We start from the raw sequence: 20377 nt of genomic DNA, 5'->3' as shown, positions 1-20377 counted from the left end.
TTAGTAAAGATTTCACCCTTACTAAAGGGTGTTTGGGCTCACTTTGTGGCAAAAAACATGATCCAATGTTCAGGGTCGTAGAGGACAAAATTCTTTTAATTTAAAATTAAAAAAATTTCAAAAAAACTATTTTTCAACGTTGAATTTTAATTTGAAAAGTTGGACTTAGGTCAAAGTTTGATGGCCATCCATTTTCAAAATCCTGATAAAGCCCAAAAGGAAAAAAAAAAAATTGATTCTATCTTTTATCAGAGTTTTTCAATAAAATCTAGAGGGTTTGCCTATGTGGTGTTAGGATTTGAGCAAAATGACCCTTAGTAAAGCTCTCTAGTGTGTTTCTCTATGATGTACACATATGTACACACGAATCCCAATAATATCCTTTTTTAAGAAATAATTTTGGGAGGGAAAAAATAAATTAAAGCACACCATGAATCTGAAGAGGATATCTTTGAGGTGTCCTCCCAATTTTGGTGACTGACGAAATAGCCACCTGACTTCAGTATTGCATGAGAGACTACCATGAAACGGCTAAAATGCCCTCATTTGCCATTAGTCCATAAGAAAAGACAGAGATCAAAGGAGGTATGTCATCAGTTTAAAATCACTAGGGGTATCTTGAATATTCACTAAAATGTGGAGGGGTAATGTCTAAATAACCATATAAAGTGATCATATAAAATTGGTCTGTTTTAAATTGGAAGAAAATTCGCGCGTAAGGGAGAGAAGATGGATTCGAATCCGTCGCTAAAACTCGCTGTAGCGGTCGCTCTTCTTCGCTCGAAACTAGACCCGAAACCCACACTTTCATCATCTTCTTCTGCATCTGAATCCGACGCACAACGTTGGAAAAGAAAGGTTTTTTTCTTTGATTTCATCCTTTTTCCTCTCAAATTCCAGCAATTCGATCGAAGAAACCCTAATTTCATCGCTATTTTTGGATTTACAGGCAAAGGAGAGGAAACGAGAACTGCTGAGACTGAAAGAAGAAATCAAAGAACTTGAAGGTTTTCGTATATTCTAAATCTCTTTCACTTTCTTTGTTTCCTTACAGCACATCTGAAGAGAAAGGGAAGATCGGCTTTGGATTTTCTCTTGTTTTGTTTCAGATGGAACGCAGTACGATCTGTTCCCGCAGAGTGCTTCTTGCAAGTGTTATTTCTTTGATAATTTCGGAAAATTGAGCCCTAATCGAGCTCACCTGAGTGATGATTGTGATCGCCAATTCGATGAGGTTTTACGTCGAAGATTCCTCAGACAAGGTTTCTTCTTGTTCTTGTTCTTATTGTTTCTTCTTTTCTGAGATGTTTCTTTTGAGAATCTTCAGTTAGCGTTTTTGTTCTTTCAGTTCGTTTGAAGGAAAGGAGGAGAAGACGACCAGATGAATCAGTCCAGCCACGATGTGTTTTAGGTAAATTAAATAATATCTACAGAGTTGACCTAGCTATAATCACCTTTCACTTGCATTTAATTAAAAATAAATTTCTGAGATTACTTGTGTTCATAGATTTTATTGTTTATTATGTTGTATTAGGTGAGGCTTCAAAAATTCTTACTTGAGGTAGACTTAGCCTAGTGTAATGGGGAAAATTAATAGTGAATCTCAGCCCTCCACATGGAATTAAGGTTAGAAGTCCGAATCAGGCAGATAATGATAACATGAAGCCAGATCTATTTCTATGAAATTACATGAGAGCTTGACAGAGCCGACGTCTCAAGGGTAGCGATAGGCCTAAGAACTAACAAGAGGTTGATAAAATAAAATTCTTCATAAGAGAAGTCTTGGATCTGTTGCCTATCATCTTGTAGCTAGTCAGCCTGAATGCCGAGTAAAGAGGTTGGCTGAGCTGCTGACCTGAATTCTCAGTAAGGGAAGTTGTCCTCCAATATAAAACACAGCCTGCTTTTGTAAAACTAATAGTCTAGCACAATATAAGCATTAATTGCCCTCATAAACCAAAGGCATGGCTGTTGGAAAAAAAATTAACATGATCATGAAGTTTGTGCAATTCCTTCTAGTGTGCATACATACATAATAATGGCATGTCAGACCTCACATTCAATACCCATCAATCTGATATTAACTGTTATAGAAGGTGGATTTCTATCAAATATTACATATGGAGTTTAGGGTTTTCCATTCCCAGATCTCCATGTCTCTGCTATTGTTTTGCCAAATTTTTATGTAGCCATCATATTGTTAGTACACTGCAAGAGGTTTATCTTAAGTCGACAAAGGGAGAAGAGCAGAATGGGAATAATGTGTGAAATACTAAAATTCTGTAAAGAGGTTCTTAGATTACTGTAAAAGTTGCCTGACATAGAGTGGATGAGACAAGTTTGGTGGCAAACTTGGCTTGTTATTGCATATTGGGTATTGTTGGATCATCCTAGTTAACTAAAAACCCATAATTCCTCCTTGGAAATGTTCCTGTGTCAGTTGTGTTAGGAATTTGCAGTTTTCCATGCGTTATGAAATATTGGTTGAATCAAGGCTTAGGAGCATGATATTGCTTCTTGAAGTTAATTGGAGCCTCTCAATGTTCTTAACATGTAAAATTTCCTATGTATTTTCTTTTGGTGATTGCAGAGTTAAATGTTGAAGATGAGATAGAGCAGCTTAGTGCGTCAGTTGATTTTCTGGTGGAGCTTTGCAAAATGCTTAATCCTGTCAGATTGCAACACCATTGTTTTTTACATTACTTTCAGACTATAACTGAAATTCACACATATATATAGACATACACATGTATTTCTTCTTCTTCCTTTTTTTTTCCATTTTAATGTATTTTGCTATATCTTGTAGGCAAAGAATGATGCTTCTTTCTCCAACTTGTCACACCAAGCTGTAGACTTTATTCTAGGTAATATCCATGTCAGTCCAATTTCCACGGTGTGTCGTTGATACTTAATTTGTCCATTCATTTTCATGAATACCTCGTAAACCAAATTATGAATAACTAATACTATATTGTATAAAACACAACCCTCAAATCACATGTTCTTCCCCCCAAATCTGTGTAATTGGTACGCTAAAAGCTTGATTGAGATTTGAGAGATTTGGATTGAGACCGATATCAAGTGGACTTTAATGGATGATGTAAGTGATAGCTGAAGAGGCTGGTTCTTCAATACAATTTTTTCAAGGCATTGAAGGCTTATGTGTGAGGCCCTTCTTTGGGTGAGACTCTTAAAGAAAACTTTGAGGCTTTAAGGAAAAGGCCATATTCCCTTGAAGATGTGCCTTACTACAAGAGGCATTGAAAAAGCTTACACTTTTAAGGGAGGCATACCCCTTTTGGCTAAGGTGTATGTGATAACTTACGGGGATGTATTTTATATATATATATATATATATAGGGTGGCGTTTGGAGGCCCTAAAGAGAGCCAAACATTTTTTCAATGTATGGATTAGAAGTTTCAGAATGGGCTGATTTTTGGTGAGGATGATCTCTATGATGAGGAGATCATCCTCACAAAAAATAGCCCATTCTGAAACTTCTAACCCCTATTTTGAAAAATCTTCCCATATAGATTTTTTTTCCTTTTTTCTTCTTCTTGGAGTATGATTACATAATGGTTCTTATACTTATAAATTGTCCCCCCTAATGACATTTAATTGACATATAGGTTCTTAACTATATATGTTGCATATTTTCTTTTGGCTGTAATCTCAACAAGCATTAGTCAATTCTTCAATAGTCTCTGTTTCTTTTTTTCACTACTTTTCCTTTCCTTTTCTTTTTTATTTTTGATTTTTCTCTCTAAGCAAAACCTGCTCCTCTGCTTCTTCTTCTAGTGCTAAAATAATTGTTACACTAGTTCTGTTTTTTTCATTTGAGGGTTTGAAATTAAAAGTTGGAGCTATGGAGCTATGGGTATGGGTCAATTTTAATATATTATGGGATTTGGATATTGCATCTTGGAATGTGAAATTGTGAATTGTTATATTTTTATTTATGAGATTTTATCTTGATTTTTTCTTCATTAGATTATTTTTTTATTTGTATATTTATTAGTAATCATTGAAAAATTCTTGCTTCCGAGGTTTATGCCTCAAGGCTTTGCAGGTGCGGTGCTTCACGCCTTAGTGTTTGAGAACACTGGTTTAAAACCTAATATTATTTGATAGTCAACATTTTTAGACAACCCATATTATTGGTATAAGTCTACAATGATGATGAATAGATTGCCAAATTTCTGTCCATGCTTTGCTCTACTTTATCAATTTAGAGGGATAAGGCATTAAATTGCTAAGATGATATCTGTTCTATTCTAGGGTACACCATTTTGTCCATCAGAAAATATGGTGAACTGACTTGTGGTTGGTTGTCCCCTGCTACTGAAATCAATTATGGCCAAATTCCCACCGGGGGGGACTTCTGGATCCTGCTATTTTTGCTTTTTGTGGATCCTTATGAACTTCACCTATTTGGTTCTTCTTCTTCTTCTTCTTCTTTTCTTCTATCTCCAGTGGAAAATGGAGCTTCTTTGACTTGCTGGGTCAAATAGGAAATTCAGTTAATTAAGGTTTTTCTGTATTTGTTTTGCTTAGTGTGATCTCTTACTTTTTAATGCTTTCTCAGCTTCTAGTTCCAAGAAATAAATCTCTTGGTTAGTCACAAACCATTAACATTTATGGACTAGCACTTCAGGCTAACTTTTCATATAGCTTTCTATCGTGTAATTAACAGTAAAACTATATTCTTCTCCAACATGCCTATGTTCTTTTTCTAACTCAACAATTGGAATTGCTTCTCCTAGTTACTGTTGACAGTCTGAGGTAATGTTTTAATGCTTATCTGTGGTTAACTTTTCAGAAAGCTTTCCCTAAGACCATCTTGTAATGAACTATAAAACAATAATTTTTTGCATGTGTTCTTTTACTTTATATATCACACACATAGCTTGTCTCCTAAAAAATATCTTAGTATTTTATCCATCATTGATTCATGTCTCTGTCTCTCTTTTGAAGCTTCATTAAAGAATTTGCTTGCGAAGCAAAAAAATAGAGAACCTATTGAAGGGATTGTCAATAGCTTGATTACAAGACTTCTGGGGAGAATGTGTACCCCCTTACAGGGAGATGGTAAATAGTTGATGCAGTAATATGCTTAAAATGCTTCTAATTTTAAAAAATAAAATAAGATTTAGTTGCTTGAAATGTTGGTGTGTTCTTTTAAATGCTCCTGAACATGAAGATTTGAAGTACAAATTGTGTTGCATTAGTTGGATTCCCTGTTTCCTCTGATAGATGGTCTAAAAAGGAAACATTATATTTGAAATAAAATATCATGGTAGAGACTGATTTACCTGCAGATAATATGCCGGGCTACATGGCATATAACATATATATATATTCTTGCCAAGCTACATAGCATATAATGTGATTAGGCATTCCTCCGATAATACAATATGTAATTTACAATTCAAGTGACCATCATCAGATTATGGATTCCTTGTTGCAAAGTCTTGAATGATGGTTAATTGCATTGTAATAACCACACAAGAGATTCTCCTTATTTAGTCTTGATTTTGATTTCAGCCAGAAATAGAATGGCCAAATTTTGTAATCCATGATATTGCTCATTATAATGGCAATATATTGGGTTTCCTTATGTAGGTTTGTTGGGTGCTCATAAATCTAATACATGTTTTCAGCATGTTTACTGGAAGCACAGTTCATGTTTGTCTACTTGTGGACAAAAAACCATTTTAAGTTAACAGATATCATTGACAAGCTTTTGTTTTATTCAGTTTTGCTGTCACTAGTTCTTTATGCCATTTTGTTTTGTAACTTCGTCCTTCACTTTCTATTACAGAATCATCCTACTCTGGTACGGATGCTCAGTTCTATGTTCAGCACTTAATTCGTAAGCTTGGAAGTGACCCATATATTGGTCAACGCATAATGCTTGCAGTTTGTCTAAGGATTTCTGTATTAGCCGACAATATGGCTTTCATGGATCCATTTGATGATGCTTTCCCAGATACCCATAGCTGTCTGTTCTTGCTGTAAGTACTCCCAGTAAAATAAGTTTCAAATGCCGATAATTTTACTTATAGGATAGGTTCTTTGGATGCTTAACCTTGCTTAGTGGTGTTAGCTCAAATGTCACCGACACATACCATCTTTATCTGATCCATTTTGTCTAATCTTCTTGTTTGTCGAGACTTTTTTTTTTTAATGACATAGGGTGTCATCACCCCCTTTGGACACACCCAGCCACCACAAACTTTTGAGACTTCCATAGTTTCATATTACTGTTCATTCATTAACCAATACATTTTCATTGGAAACTAGACGGAAGTATCCAAGGCCCCATTTTTGGCAATATGTTGTTTGACACCGGTTAGAACAACTCTTAGAACACTAAGGGTAAGTCAAACTTCTGTACAAGCCAATGGACATGAGAAGCACATTCAAACCTTACACAAACATATTAGGATACAAGAAAAGCTGATCCAGTAGTTTACTAGTTAAATTCTATGACCGTTGATGTGTTCAACTATATATAATCTGTCGATGCCATTAGGTGGATTATCAAGGACCTCAGATGTCTCCTGAAGGATTTTTCAGATTTCCATGGTGACAAAACTTGCTCTGTAGTTAGCTATTATGGGTGTATCCTTTGAGGGTTATAGAATAGTCTTAGTGCATTAAAATTGTAAATTTTTTAATTTAAAAAAAAAGAAAAAGAAAAAGAAAAAGAAATGAAAACTAAAAATTTCTTGGTTTTGGGTTTCAAGTTAGCATTTTCCTGATTTTTTTACGTGCATGACAGGATTCAGCTTATTGAGTTTCTGATATCAGATTATATTCAAGCTTGGACAAGAGATGAAGGTTTTGATAGCAGTATGTATTACGCTCACTTTCTTCTCATAACTATTTAGCTAATATTATTTTTTTCCATAACTATTAGATAACATTTTTAACAATTTCTATGTGAACTTTTACAAGGCTTTGCAATGGTAAGATCCATATAACAATGATGATGATGATGGTTATGGTTTTGCAGCATTATTTGAAGAGTGGATGACATCGGTTCTTCAAGCGCGAAAAACATTAGACCTGTTGGAAAGCAGGAACGGACTCTATGTTTTGTACATGGACCGGGTAACAGGGGAATTGGCTAAACAGGTGAGCCAGGTTTCTTGTTTCCAAACTCTTTGCTCAGATATCCTTAAGAATCTGTTTCACTAATGAATTGGATTTTTCAAACATTATCTTGAAACTTTCTAATCCCTCAAAAAAATAAAAATAATAATTACTATTGAAACTTCTGATGATGAATAAGATTGTATTTCGCAAAGATTACCACAAATATGGTTTGGAATTCTGAAATTATTTCGGACAAGTGAAAAATTATAATGTGCGAAATATTTTTATTTTTATTTTTATATGTATATATATATTCATTTTGTATTCAAATTTATATTTTGTAATTAATATTATTTTGTAAAATAGAAAATTTTAACTTTATTATTTAAGTTTTATAGTACACGAGTCATCTTGCTAATAGGCTCGAAATGGTGTGGATCGGAATGGGGCCTGAATGGGCTTATAGACTTATATGTCATTTATAAATTGTCCCAATTTGGCTTGGCCCAATTATTATATGGGTTTGGTTTGGGTTGAGTTTTCGAACCTCAAGGCCCATCGACAGTCGTAGGGAAAAGGTCTATTTGGATTGTGGATGGGGAGAAAATTATTTAGGGTATGTTTGATTGCACATGGAAAATAGGGTGAAAAATCAATTTCTGTGGAAAATGACATTTTTCAAGTGTTTGATTACAAATGGAAAAGGAAATTCATTTTCCACCTCAATCAAAAAGTTCACAAAAACATGGATTTCACTTTCCTACTTATATGGTAGGAAAGGGGGTATATAAAAGGTCCCTCCCTCCGAGTCTATTGAAGGATCTGTTTGACTGCATAAAAGATTGTTTTTCATAGAATTTGCAATCGTTAGGGAAATGATGGTGGATAACGGATAGGGTAAAAATAGCAAATTTTAGTGTGATTTTCAAGAACAAGAGCGAAGGAAAGGAAGAGTAGATTTGATTTTCCCATGAATCTAGTTGGGAAAATGAAATCTAGCCTTAATTGAAAATTTAGATGATTGTCAATTTTTTTTTTTTTTGTGGAAAAAATCAATAAAACAAATAAAATATCTGATTAATTTTTAATTTTTTATAGAATTCTTATCTCACCCATTTCTATGCACGATTAAACATGTGCACAACAATTTTTCGGGTAAATAACATTTTGACGTCTTAATATTTTGATAATTGCACTGACCTCCCTTGTAGTTATGCAAGGGTTCTCTTACCCTTTCCATCAAATTGCCATCAACTTAATAGTTAAATTCCTTTTATAAAATCATTTTATCCTATTTAAAATATTATTTCTTTTTATATATAAAAATATGCCTGTGAAAAAAATTAGTTTAATGAATGCCGAGGTGGGGGTATTTTAAATTTTATTTTTTCTAATAAAAAATAACATAAAATAAGAGGGCAAAATCATAAAATAACATTTAAATTTTTACTCCGCTAGTTAAAGGTAGGGGTGCAACTTGGTTTGGGTTGGTTCGGTTTAGAGTAAAATCAGAATCGAACCGACCAATATCGATTTATTATATGAAAATCAGAATCGAATCGAATTAATCTAGAATCGAACCAATCCAAATTGATCTTAATTCTGTTTGGTTGGGTTCGGTCCCATGAGGTTCTCTCTTTCTCTCGTTTTCGATCGAATCTTCCTTCATCTCTTCCATCTGGTTTTGCAGCTTAAGAGAGAGAGAGGGAGATGAACCACCACTGACGCAATTAAAGGCAACTTACAGTCGCAGAAGAGGCAGTGAGGCACCGGTCATCCCAGGTAGCAGAGATGAGAGAGAGAGAGAGATAAGCATCGGTCGTCGTAGAGAGAGAGAGAGGCAGTGAGGCACCGGTTGTCTTAGGTCGCAGAGACGATAGAGATAAAGAGAGAGAGAGAGAGAGAGCGAGGGGCACCAGTCATTGTAGGTCACATAGATGATAGAGAAAGAGAGGCACCGGTCATCGTAGAGACAAGAGAGAGAAAGGGAGAGATCGTCGCGTTGCAGCTCACATCGTCACAGGTTTCAACCGTCGTTGAGACGATAGAGAAAAAGAAAGTAAAGAGGGTTAGGGCTTTTTCTGTATTTTATTTTTAAAAATTATTTTGCTTCGATTCTCGATTTGGTTCGGTTATTTACAAATCTTGAAGCGAAAATCGAATCGAATCTATCGATTTTTAATTTTTTAATTTGAAATCGAACTATTATTTAATTAAAACTGAACCAACCCAATCCAAAACTCACGGATTGGTTCGATTCTCAGTTTAAATAGAATTAAATTGTATCCCTAATTAAAGGGAAGGTAAGTGTAATTATCAAAATATTAGATGGTCAAAATGGATTTATGCCAAACTATAGCTTTTGGAAGTTTGTGAGTAGAGAAAAAAGAAATGCATTTCGTACAACATATAACATGAAACGTTCCCCTAATATCATCACATTATGATGATTTATAATTGTAATTAATTTATTATTAATAAAAAACAAAGTAGGGATGTCAGTGGGTTTGTTAAATTTTTATACTTAATCAATCTAACTAAAATTCGAATAGTACAAAATTTCTATTTTGAACATTTATGATTCTCGATTTTAATCAGTTTGGGTTCTCAATTGATTCGATTCCGAGGCACTAGACTCCAATAGATTCCAATAAAATAAAATAAAAGGAAAAAAAGGAAGGACTATTCCGTGCCGACTTGAGAGTTTTTCTAGAAGATTCTTAAGTATGAAACGAAGAGACCAGAGTTGTTGACATTTGGGATTATAAAATTAAAAACGAAGATTTCCAAAGATTTGTGGCGATAATTGTGGGAAAGAGGAGACGCCAGACAATACAGAGAGAAGACCGAAATGTGTTTTGCTCACTAAATAAATAATGTCTATCAAACCATTAAGAGATATTTATGCTTACTTAGAGAATGATGTTTTGCTCATTAATTGTCGTCAACATGTACAAATGACATCAACAATAGAGAAAATTTCTCTTTCAACTCACAAGTCGAGTACATGCCCACAAATTTCAATTTTGAGAATTAAAATCTTTGAATGGGTCTTTCAGACCACATGGATTATGACGCTGTCAATTTAACACCACAACCTTCCTTCTTGACTATATGAAAAAATTTATGTTCACAAAATATATGTATATATGTATATATTTTTTTAATATATATTTCAAATATGATTCATAAAATTTGAAAAAAGACAGCCATCTAATACACGAACTTAAAATCAAAATTCAATTGTGAACAATTAATAACAAATTTTTTAAAAAAATTATGTTTTAATTTGTAGAATTTCGTCCTCTACAATCTCATTACATTGGATCATGTTTTTAATAGCACAAGGTGAGGAGAGAAATTTTCTCTCTTACTATTGATGGCATTTATGCCACATGTCAAATGGTTATTTGGACTTTAAGTAAATTAACACTCCATAACTCTAGTTTTGATTCTATGTATTGCCGCTAAATGAAGTTCAAATAACTCCAAATCCATGGTAAGTAAAGGTTTAGGCCTTGTTTGGGTATTTGGTGTCTTTAAGGTCGAAGCACTTCTATGTGAATGCCACAAAATTTATTGTTTCAAATGCGGTTTTTGCAAAGAGTTGTACTATACTGACACCTTACAACATTGCCTTCAACACTGTGTTTATAAAGAATCATCTATTTTCTGGAGTGTGATCGGTGCAGTGTGATAAGATGTCAGTTTAGCATTATTTTTTATTTATTAAAGAAAATATATAAATGGACAATATTTGGTCATTCATTTAATATCTTATAAATATTTTGAAAACTATTACAATAATTAACTTAAAACAAGGGCTTCATCATTCAAAAGAAACTTGTAATTTTAAATTATGAAGCAATCATCAATAAATCTCTCCTTTGAGTTATTTCAATTTCTTGAAATTTTAAATTATGAAGCAATCATCAATAATGCTGAAGTGACCTTAGGCTAAAACTCCATATCGCACTTCTTGAAGTTAAAGCATATGTGAACCGTATATGTTCTCTCGTATCTCGATGAAACGTATCTATGGTTTCAATACACTTTCACGTCAAGAAGTATGATAAGAGGTTCCAGTTAAGGTCACTCCAACACGATTGATAATCAAATCTTCTTATTAGTTTGTCTTATTTTGATTTTTTTCACTTTTTATTTTTTCAAAATCGCGTAATTGTTTGGATCTATATTCCCTAGTTTGTGGATTTCCTCGATTAGCATTTTGCGATTTACCACTTTGAAACGACCCCTGTTAGATTAAGGCATTAGTTGGACATGCCATCAATATGAAAACTTAGAGGGATATCTCAAATATTATCAATACATGGAAGGGTATGTAAAAAATTACTCTTTTATTTGCACCCAGACTTTTATTTACAATACAAGCATTCTTTTAGACTCTAAACATTTGTCTATGTAGATTGATGTGCTACAAGCAAAAGTTGGTGTTTTAATAGCATCTCAATTATTGATAGGAAGAGGGGTCTTGGGGCCATGTTCACAAGTTATTATTAAAATAATGACAAGTGGCCCCAAATATGTTCCATTTTCAATTAAATATTCACCTATATATAAATGACGAGTACACTTTGTCCACATCTTTATTCCTGAATTCACATGTCAGATGATGAGATGGGAAAATTATAATAGACCACAAGTTAGGGAAGTATTTCAAAATGCACCTGTTATTCCGCGCGGTACCTTGACAACCTAATTAATAATAATAATAATAGGTCCATCAATAATATATAATAAAATTGTGATTTTTTTATTCGATTTGTACTCAGTTGAAACACGATTGATAATCAAATCTTCTTATTAGTTTGTCTTATTTTGATTTTTTTCACTTTTTATTTTTTCAAAATCGCGTAATTGTTTGGATCTATATTCCCTAGTTTGTGGATTTCCTCGATTAGCATTTTGCGATTTACCACTTTGAAACGACCCCTGTTAGATTAAGGCATTAGTTGGACATGCCATCAATATGAAAACTTAGAGGGATATCTCAAATATTATCAATACATGGAAGGGTATGTAAAAATTACTCTTTTATTTGCACCCAGACTTTTATTTACAATACAAGCATTCTTTTAGACTCTAAACATTTGTCTATGTAGATTGATGTGCTACAAGCAAAAGTTGGTGTTTTAATAGCATCTCAATTATTGATAGGAAGAGGGGTCTTGGGGGCCATGTTCACAAGTTATTATTAAAAATAATGACAAGTGGCCCCAAATATGTTCCATTTTCAATTAAATATTCACCTATATATAAATGACGAGTACACTTTGTCCACATCTTTATTCCTGAATTCACATGTCAGATGATGAGATGGGAAAATTATAATAGACCACAAGTTAGGGAAGTATTTCAAAATGCACCTGTTATTCCGCGCGGTACCTTGACAACCTAATTAATAATAATAATAATAGGTCCATCAATAATATATAATAAAATTGTGATTTTTTTATTCGATTTGTACTCAGTTGACGTGGTAAGAGGAATCATAGATTATTTTCTTCGAAATACACAAGAAAAAGGATTTATGATTCTATGCCCTTGTTAAGTCAATCGAGTACAGATCGAGTGAAAAAAAAAAGAAAATTCAAATTCAAAAATCATTAATTTTTATAGTAGTATAATGATTTTGTAACTCAACTTAATAGGATAATTCAAAAATTCAACTGACATGTATCCAGCAAGAATCATATGTTTTTTTTTTTTTTTTTTTTAAATATACAATTGCACATCCTCATAAAATATGTGCAGTTGTATATTTAAAAAGAAAAAATCTACGATTCTTGCACCTGTCGTGTTAGTGAGTTACCTTGTTGATTTGACTTACATAATCAACACTCTTTATAATATTTGATCTCGATGATCGAAATAAATGGATGTCTCACATGTTTGAAATGACGGAGTCATTGTGGAATTTGCTGTGGTGATGTGGATGTGTGAATAGATCATAGAGCGAAAAGTATTTATGATACCTTCACATCAACACAGTGGAAAACAGTGAAGTGTGGGGTCGTTTCAACATTTCTTATATTTGACTTGTCTCGATAATTAGAATCATCTCTCTCCAAGGGACTAGAGGACGATAATAGAGAAGAAAGTTTCCCAAAATGGACCACTAACTTTATAAAAAAAATAGGGGTATTTAGAAAGGAATCCTTCCTTTCTATTAAATAATTTTCACAAAAATCAAAACTTTTCCTCCCATGATGGATACATGGATGACATTGACCTGAAAATAGGGTTTGGTGGAAAATACAATTCTGATAGAAGTGGTTTAGTTATTTTTCATCCAAACCAAATGGGATTTGTGCCACAAAGGCCCTTGGTAACATACACTTTTTAATGATACCCATCTCATATTGATTTTATAACATATTGTCTTCATGTTAAAAATTGTGAGATGAAGATGTTGAAATGAAAACAACGTCGAATGGATACATTTGAAAAAAATTATTTACGATCTTAAAAGAATATTCTTGAAAATAGTCAACATAGATATAAACTCACTTTCAATAACAAAAGACTTGATTTTGAACATAATTGAATGAACAGATATAATTCATTAAATTAATCACAAGTCTTAAAGGTCCAAGCTTTGTTACTATTGATAAATTTTTCAGGAGTATAATTGAAAACCACTACGTGAAAATTGAAAATTTCTACGGGAAAAATTGACAAGTCAAGACCCACGAATATTAGAAATCGAATTTTGACGACTTAGGACCATTGAAATTCTTGATATTCCCAGATTTAACGACTTAGAACTGTCGAATTTCTCTCATCCTTCATTAATTTGACAGATTTGGCCCGTCGAAAAAAAAATTGACAACGAAAAATTCGACGACAATTCGACTTCTTGGTCCGTCAAATTTGGATTTTTTTCAAAAGAAACTCAAACTTTGAATTTCCCAATGGCAAGTCTATTAATGCAAGACCTAAATCTGTGTCTAACTGTTAGATAAAATGTCACAATAGGAAAATCACCGATCTAATCTTGTACCATTTCAGATCAAGAAGTTACATATCACATAACAGAGATTCTTAATTAAACAAAATCCAAACCAGAAAATTAAAGAATGGTAATAGACCTTATTTGCCCAACACAAATCAAGTTGAATCATCTCCTCCCTCACAAATCATAGAGAATTTCTTTGAAGCGTTCCATGTGATGCGGCTGCAGCGAGATCGCTAAAGACAGGTTCCCATCGTTTGCGGGACTAGGAAGCACATATGCAAGACCCTCAAAAAGAATTGCTCCGGGCCCCATGTATACCGGCCTCCCCCATCCAAAATCCGCATCATGTATAGGCATCCGATTCCAACTAGTGAACCCCAAATTCGGGCACCTAAATGTGTGAGGACCCCGAACAAGTACCGATAGATCCGGTTGTAGCTCCAAGTAATCTATAGCCGATCTAAGATACTCGTCATCTGCTCGACCCAATGTGTCATTTACCTTCCGAACAGCGTAAGATAATTGCTTCGTTAAGAGGTCACCTGAGGTAGCTCTAGGTGTCACATGGAAAAGTGCATTGCCCATGTATGCAGTTGGGAGTGGTGGATTCAGACGTGAACGGCCATCAACAACAATAGATACAGATGACTCTTGATCATCCTCGAGGCCACGTGCTTTGCACACACAACGCCATACATGTCCCGCTAATACTACGTAGGAGCTAAAGGTAGCTGGCTCGGTTCCTTCTTTACATTTTTCTTTAAGACGAGCGATGAAGTCCCGAGAGATCTTGAAAGAACAAATGGCGGTGTTGTTTGGACTTGTTTCGGATTCATGTATTTTAGGTGATGATTTCATGTATGGTGGCGGTTGATGTTCGATGTGGGGGAATGTCGGGTTGGGTGGGTTTCGAGCACGTAACAATGTACGATCGAGGAATGGAGGTATCTTAACATCGAGTCCTCGTGCAACTCGGGCCCATGAATTGATGAAGTGTGTCCCAGAGACTCCATCGACAAGTGTGTGTTGTGCTCCCACACCAAGAGAAACACCACCACATTTGAAGTAAGTTACCTGCAAGTATAAGCTGAGATTAGGGACATCAAATCGGATTTGGATCAAAATATTGAGATCGGTATAAGAAGAACCCAATCAAATAATTATCACTTCGATCCTATCTGTTTTTCGACGAACTGATCCCTGATTGACCCGATACAATCTGAATCGGATCCATCGACAACCATACCAAAAATCATAGGTCTCGCCCACCGATGTCTTGGGCTGGATTTTCCTACTGAAAATTGGATTCGGATTCGGTTTGAGGATCCAATTTTACATCTTGTTGGATTCTGGGAACTTGACCCAGTCAAACATACAAATTATATATTAAAAAAAATTAATATTAGAATATAGACCAAGGCAACTTGACCTTAATTATATTATAGAGATATTATTTATATGATAACATTTAATATTTGATCTTATAGCTGTATATAGTATAATAATCACTATTATTATTAAATCATGCACTCTCACTTAATAATATAAACCTTATAAAAAAAATAAAACAAGTTATTTAATGTAATTAAATTACCATCATCAATATTTTATTTCAAAAATCTTGGGTCAACTAAACCTAAACGATTATTATTTCACTATTTTCCTTTACATAATTAATTATTAATGTGTGTACATGATCACTCTTAAATCTTAATCATGGTTTCAAATCCATCATGGGGGAATGTCGGGTTGGGTGGGTTTCGAGCACGTAACAATGTACGATCGAGGAATGGAGGTATCTTAACATCGAGTCCTCGTGCAACTCGGGCCCATGAAGTGTGTCCCAGAGACTCCATCGACAAGGGTGTGTTGTGCTCCCACACCAAGAGAAACACCACCACAAATTTGAAGTAAGTTACCTGCAAGTATAACTGAGATTAGGGACATCAAATCGGATTTGGATCAAAATATTGAGATCGGTATAAGAGAGAACCCAATCAAATAATTATCACTTCGACTCCTCACTTCGATCCTATCTGTTTTTCGACGAACTGATCCCTGATTGACCCGATACAATCTGAATCGGATCCATCGACAAACCATACCAAAAATCATAGGTCTCGCCCACCGATGTCTTGGGCTGGATTTTCCTACTGAAAATTGGATTCGGATTCGGTTTGAGGATCCAATTTTACATCTTGTTGGATTCTGGGAACTTGACCCAGTCAAACATACAAATTATATATTAAAAAAAATTAATATTAGAATATAGACCAAGGCAACTTGACCTTAATTATATTATAGAGATATTATTTATATGATAACATTTAATATTTGATCTTATAGCTGTATATAGTATAATAATCACTATTATTATTAAATCATGCACTCTCACTTAATAATATAAACCTTATAAAAAAAATAAAACAAGTTATTTAATGTAATTAAATTACCATCATCAATATTTTATTTCAAAAATCTTGGGTCAACTAAACCTAAACGATTATTATTTCACTATTTTCCTTTACATAATTAATTATTAATGTGTGTACATGATCACTCTTAAATCTTAATCATGGTTTTCAAATCCATCACATCTACTCCTCCGTCATGATAAAATTCACTAATATTATTTTATGTCAAATTGTTGGAAATGACAACTCAAATTAACTGTTTGTAAACAACTTCTAATTTTTTTTTTATATATAGATTTTTATTTTTATTTTAATTATATATTTTTAGTGCATTAGTAGACGCTAAAGTACAAGATTATAAATTTTTAAATTAATAAAATTTGTAACATGAGATATTGAGATTTACCCAATAAAATGCAAGATTAGATTTTTTACGTTTTGACCCAAAGTCAACATATCTTTAATGTTGGTGAAATTTTGATTTTTACTATATTTTTTAGTAATTTAAGTTTTTTTTATGGATATTTTGAAAAAAAAAAAAAGAGAAATGCAAAAGTGACTTTCTACAATATATTGTCCCCAGCACTGTGCTGACGTGTCACATTTCGAGGAAAAAACATAAAGTTTCCTATGGCTCTGTATCTAAAAATAGTAATAAAAAAAAAAACCTCTTTTGAAGAAAGGTACTACCATACTATACGATGCGTATACACAGAAAAACCATCTTCTTTGGAGAAAAACTGTTGAAAGTTTCGGTGTTGTGGGGGACCATCAATTTGGCAGGGCAGGAGTATTGCTACAGTAACTCGCTGCGGAGAACCATTGATTTTCCTCGAATATATACACTACTCATGTCCCGAGAAAAAGGACTTTTTCTAGACTCAATAACTACAGTTGAGACTTAAATCATTAAACCAAACGATAGAGATAAGAGGAGAAAAACATATTTTCTAGAGATCAAAGTAATTATTTTAGGTTTTCTCCCTAACATCTCAACCGTCCATTTCAACAACTTTGATCTCTTCAACAACTTCCATAAAACACCAAAACATGCTCCAAAGTAAATGGTCAAAGGATCCAAATCTTAAAAAGTTAAGAATCAAAGGATGTATGAGAGAAAGAAAAAAAAAAAAAAAAAAGTCACCTGAAGCAGAAGTAGAGGAGATGAAAAGATATCCTTATTTTTCTCAAGTTTAGGGATGAGGTTACTGAGTTCCCGAGTTGGAGTGAAATCACCAAGATCATCGAGATACGAGTCAGTATGAGCCTCAACAAAGAGTACACCTTCACCGTTGCACTCTATCTCAAGCCTACCATCTTTGTCTCTCTTCAATCTACCGGCAACCGGATAGAACGGTACCAAGGCCTTGCTTAATGCCTCTTTTAAAACACTAACATCAAAGAAACTCGAAGAACCGTCGGATCTGAAGAAATAAATACTCGGGATATGTACTCTAAATATCTGATCGATGTTTGATGTCCACAAAGTCTTCTTAGGAGTCTCTTCTGAAGGTCGAACTATAGTCGATTCTTGCACTTTAACTATCATCATCGTATCTAATCTGCAAGAACAAACAGCGAATCTTTTCTCAAATTTAATTTGTGGGGAAAAAAAAAAAGAGTTGAAGTTGAAGTTGAAGATGAAGAGAACTAACAAGCAGAGCAAAGAGACATACAAGTACAGAAGAATGAAGCGTAGAACACTTAAGGAATCCTTAAATAAATATATCCCTAGAGAACATATTAAGGATGTGAAGTAGGTATACTCCTTATTTCTAGACCGTTCGATGGTTCTTGGGATTTGTACAATTATTTTCAGAAGTTTGAATGGATGGGATGTTTTGACGTTTTTCAATTAATTTCGTGACCAACTTTTCTTAGCTTTTCTAATGTGTAGTCTTTTTTTAATACTTTTCTTTGTTTCTGTAATTTTGACTGATAAATAGAGATGGCTAATGGAACATCTATTGCTGTAAAGTAGCGTACACGGCAGCGAATATAAGTCAAACAAAGAGAGGTAACGTTTGGTATTAGCCTGTTTGAGTATGTTCTTTCGTGCCGCTTCCGAGTTCCAGCTGTTGTGGCCTCCTATCATCCAGATACTTATCTCGATGTAGGATTTTGCTAATTCTGAATGTATAAAAATGGGTCGGTTCCGGTTCTTTCCCTTAAAAAAACCGGAGCCACTAAATTTTATATATATATATATATATATATATATATATATATATTTTTAAAGATCAACGGGGTTAAGACAGACAATTTTACTAGTCTTCTTTACCATAGCTTGTATAGTTCTCAAATTAATGGAACCCAAACCAAAACTATCAAAAAAATTCTCAATAAATGGTTCGAGAAATCATTAAAAAACTCTCTGTAAATTGTATCAATTCTTGGTTTCTAATGATTTATGTTGGTTTATGTTTTCAATTGGTTCAATTCTAAGAGACTTGATTCTGGTCGATTCCAAACTAAAGGGGTCCAAAGTCTTATTTTTAAGTTTTTGTTTTGATAATTGGATACTCATTGACATCTTTAATTATTAGGGGTGTAACTTGGTCCGGTTCAAACTGAATACTGAATCAAACTGATAGCTTTGATTTGGAACAAGTTGTGATTCGGTTCGGAACAAGTTGTGATTCGGTTCTGAATTACGAAAATGAAGAACTGATCAATTTGATTTGGTTCTCAAATTAAACTTGTATAGAACCGAACCAAATTGAGAACTGAACCCCTATGCAATATATATATATGTAAATAATAATTATTATGAATTATTTTAGGAGTTAGGACATAGATTACTATTTTTTTATGGATAAACTAATGATTTTTTATGGATAGATTAGTGATTATTGTGTGAAATTTTATGTTTATTATTTGTTTGATTTTTCATTAAAAAATATTACTTACAATTCATAGAAAATTGGCAATCCGTAGAATATTGGCCATCATCAAGGTACAAAATACATTTTGAGAAGTGGAAGTCCGAAAAGCTCTCCACAAATCCCACTCCCAAACTTCTCCTTTTTGTCTTATGTATAGTCAAACATTTACGTAATAAAACACAATAGTGAATTCCACTTAAGTTATAACAATGAGGGATCAACGTTCAGCTGTAGTAGAGTAGTGTCCAAACTACCTCTACTTATTGCCTCCTCTTCACCCTTTCAACTTTATTGTCTTCTCACTCCTTCCCCTCTCCCTTTTCGATAATGTCCCTCAAATTGTACTATCCTTCACTATTTACCGTTTTAACCCCAAAGAAGATACATGTCCCTACATCTATATAATAGAACATAACACTGGATCCTACTCTCGTTGTCTCGAGATTTATATCATAAACAATGTATTTCAATCAGTTTCCTACAATCAAATAAAGGTTTTTATCAAAATACCCTTGACCCCATTGCATGGACGAATTACATACCCTCTATCTCTCCATCCCTTCTCTACTTACAAATTTAAAAAGAAAAAAAAAAGTCGTGAGTCATCTTCTACTCTAACCCTATTCAGTCGCATCGTCTTCAAATAGGAAAATTCTTGAACAAAAGAACAATATAGATCAAAACACAATGAGTAGAAAAGGAAACTCAATTGGATTTCACTAATGATTATGGATGGAGATTGTACCAATTTTCAGTCCATTAGATTCTCAAGTTAGTCTTTAATTAATGAATTTTTGTGTGCTTGACATACGTCTTGCATACACCTCTTGTGCTTCAAACTTTAGGCAAAAATAATGATTTTTGTTATTTTTGTGTTTCGAGTTTCATGTATTCAATGTGTCCTTTTTCCAACCTAATCAAAAATTTCAGATGTTGAGTCTTCCAAAATTTCTAAGCTTATCAAAATGGGATTTGAAGTTGAACATGCCGCTAAAGT

The 20377-nt window shown here is 33.6% G+C and overlaps 2 protein-coding genes across 5 annotated transcripts; one reads left to right on the top strand and one right to left on the bottom strand.

The window, feature by feature from the left end:
* The first annotated feature begins 688 nt into the window (after window positions 1-688).
* Window positions 689-9292, top strand: MPS1 (multipolar spindle 1). Of its 3 annotated transcripts, XM_086452982.1 has the most exons (11): window positions 689-858; window positions 950-1007; window positions 1110-1262; window positions 1349-1411; window positions 2591-2670; window positions 2807-2864; window positions 4976-5089; window positions 5823-6015; window positions 6786-6856; window positions 7020-7141; window positions 8793-9292. In XM_086452982.1, exons 1-11 carry the CDS (start codon window positions 730-732, stop codon window positions 8814-8816), a joined length of 1065 nt encoding a protein of 354 aa, XP_086309108.1. In that variant the 5' UTR covers window positions 689-729; the 3' UTR covers window positions 8817-9292. The 3 variants fall into 3 exon arrangements, with proteins under 3 accessions (XP_086309108.1, XP_086309109.1, XP_086309107.1); XM_086452983.1 differs by lacking the exon at window positions 8793-9292 and having other exon boundaries at window positions 6793-6856; window positions 7020-7222; XM_086452981.1 differs by lacking the exon at window positions 8793-9292 and having other exon boundaries at window positions 691-858; window positions 7020-7222.
* A 4800-nt stretch (window positions 9293-14092) lies between these two features.
* Window positions 14093-18296, bottom strand: LOC147397382 (shikimate O-hydroxycinnamoyltransferase-like). 2 transcript variants are annotated; one of them, XM_086452979.1, is made up of 3 exons: window positions 18172-18296; window positions 17640-18057; window positions 14093-15155 (listed from the first exon to the last, which is right to left on the bottom strand). In XM_086452979.1, the coding sequence occupies exons 2-3, from the start codon at window positions 18045-18047 to the stop codon at window positions 14256-14258; spliced, it is 1308 nt and encodes a 435-aa protein (XP_086309105.1). In that variant the 5' UTR covers window positions 18048-18057; window positions 18172-18296; the 3' UTR covers window positions 14093-14255. The 2 variants fall into 2 exon arrangements, with proteins under 2 accessions (XP_086309105.1, XP_086309106.1); XM_086452980.1 differs by having other exon boundaries at window positions 18151-18294.
* Between the last annotated feature and the right edge of the window lie 2081 nt (window positions 18297-20377).

Source organism: Akebia trifoliata, chromosome 8 (assembly GCF_017979445.1).
Source record: "Akebia trifoliata isolate Shusen 1 chromosome 8, ASM1797944v1, whole genome shotgun sequence".
NCBI lineage: Eukaryota > Viridiplantae > Streptophyta > Magnoliopsida > Ranunculales > Lardizabalaceae > Akebia > Akebia trifoliata.
This window is presented reverse-complemented; position numbering and strand designations above follow the sequence as displayed.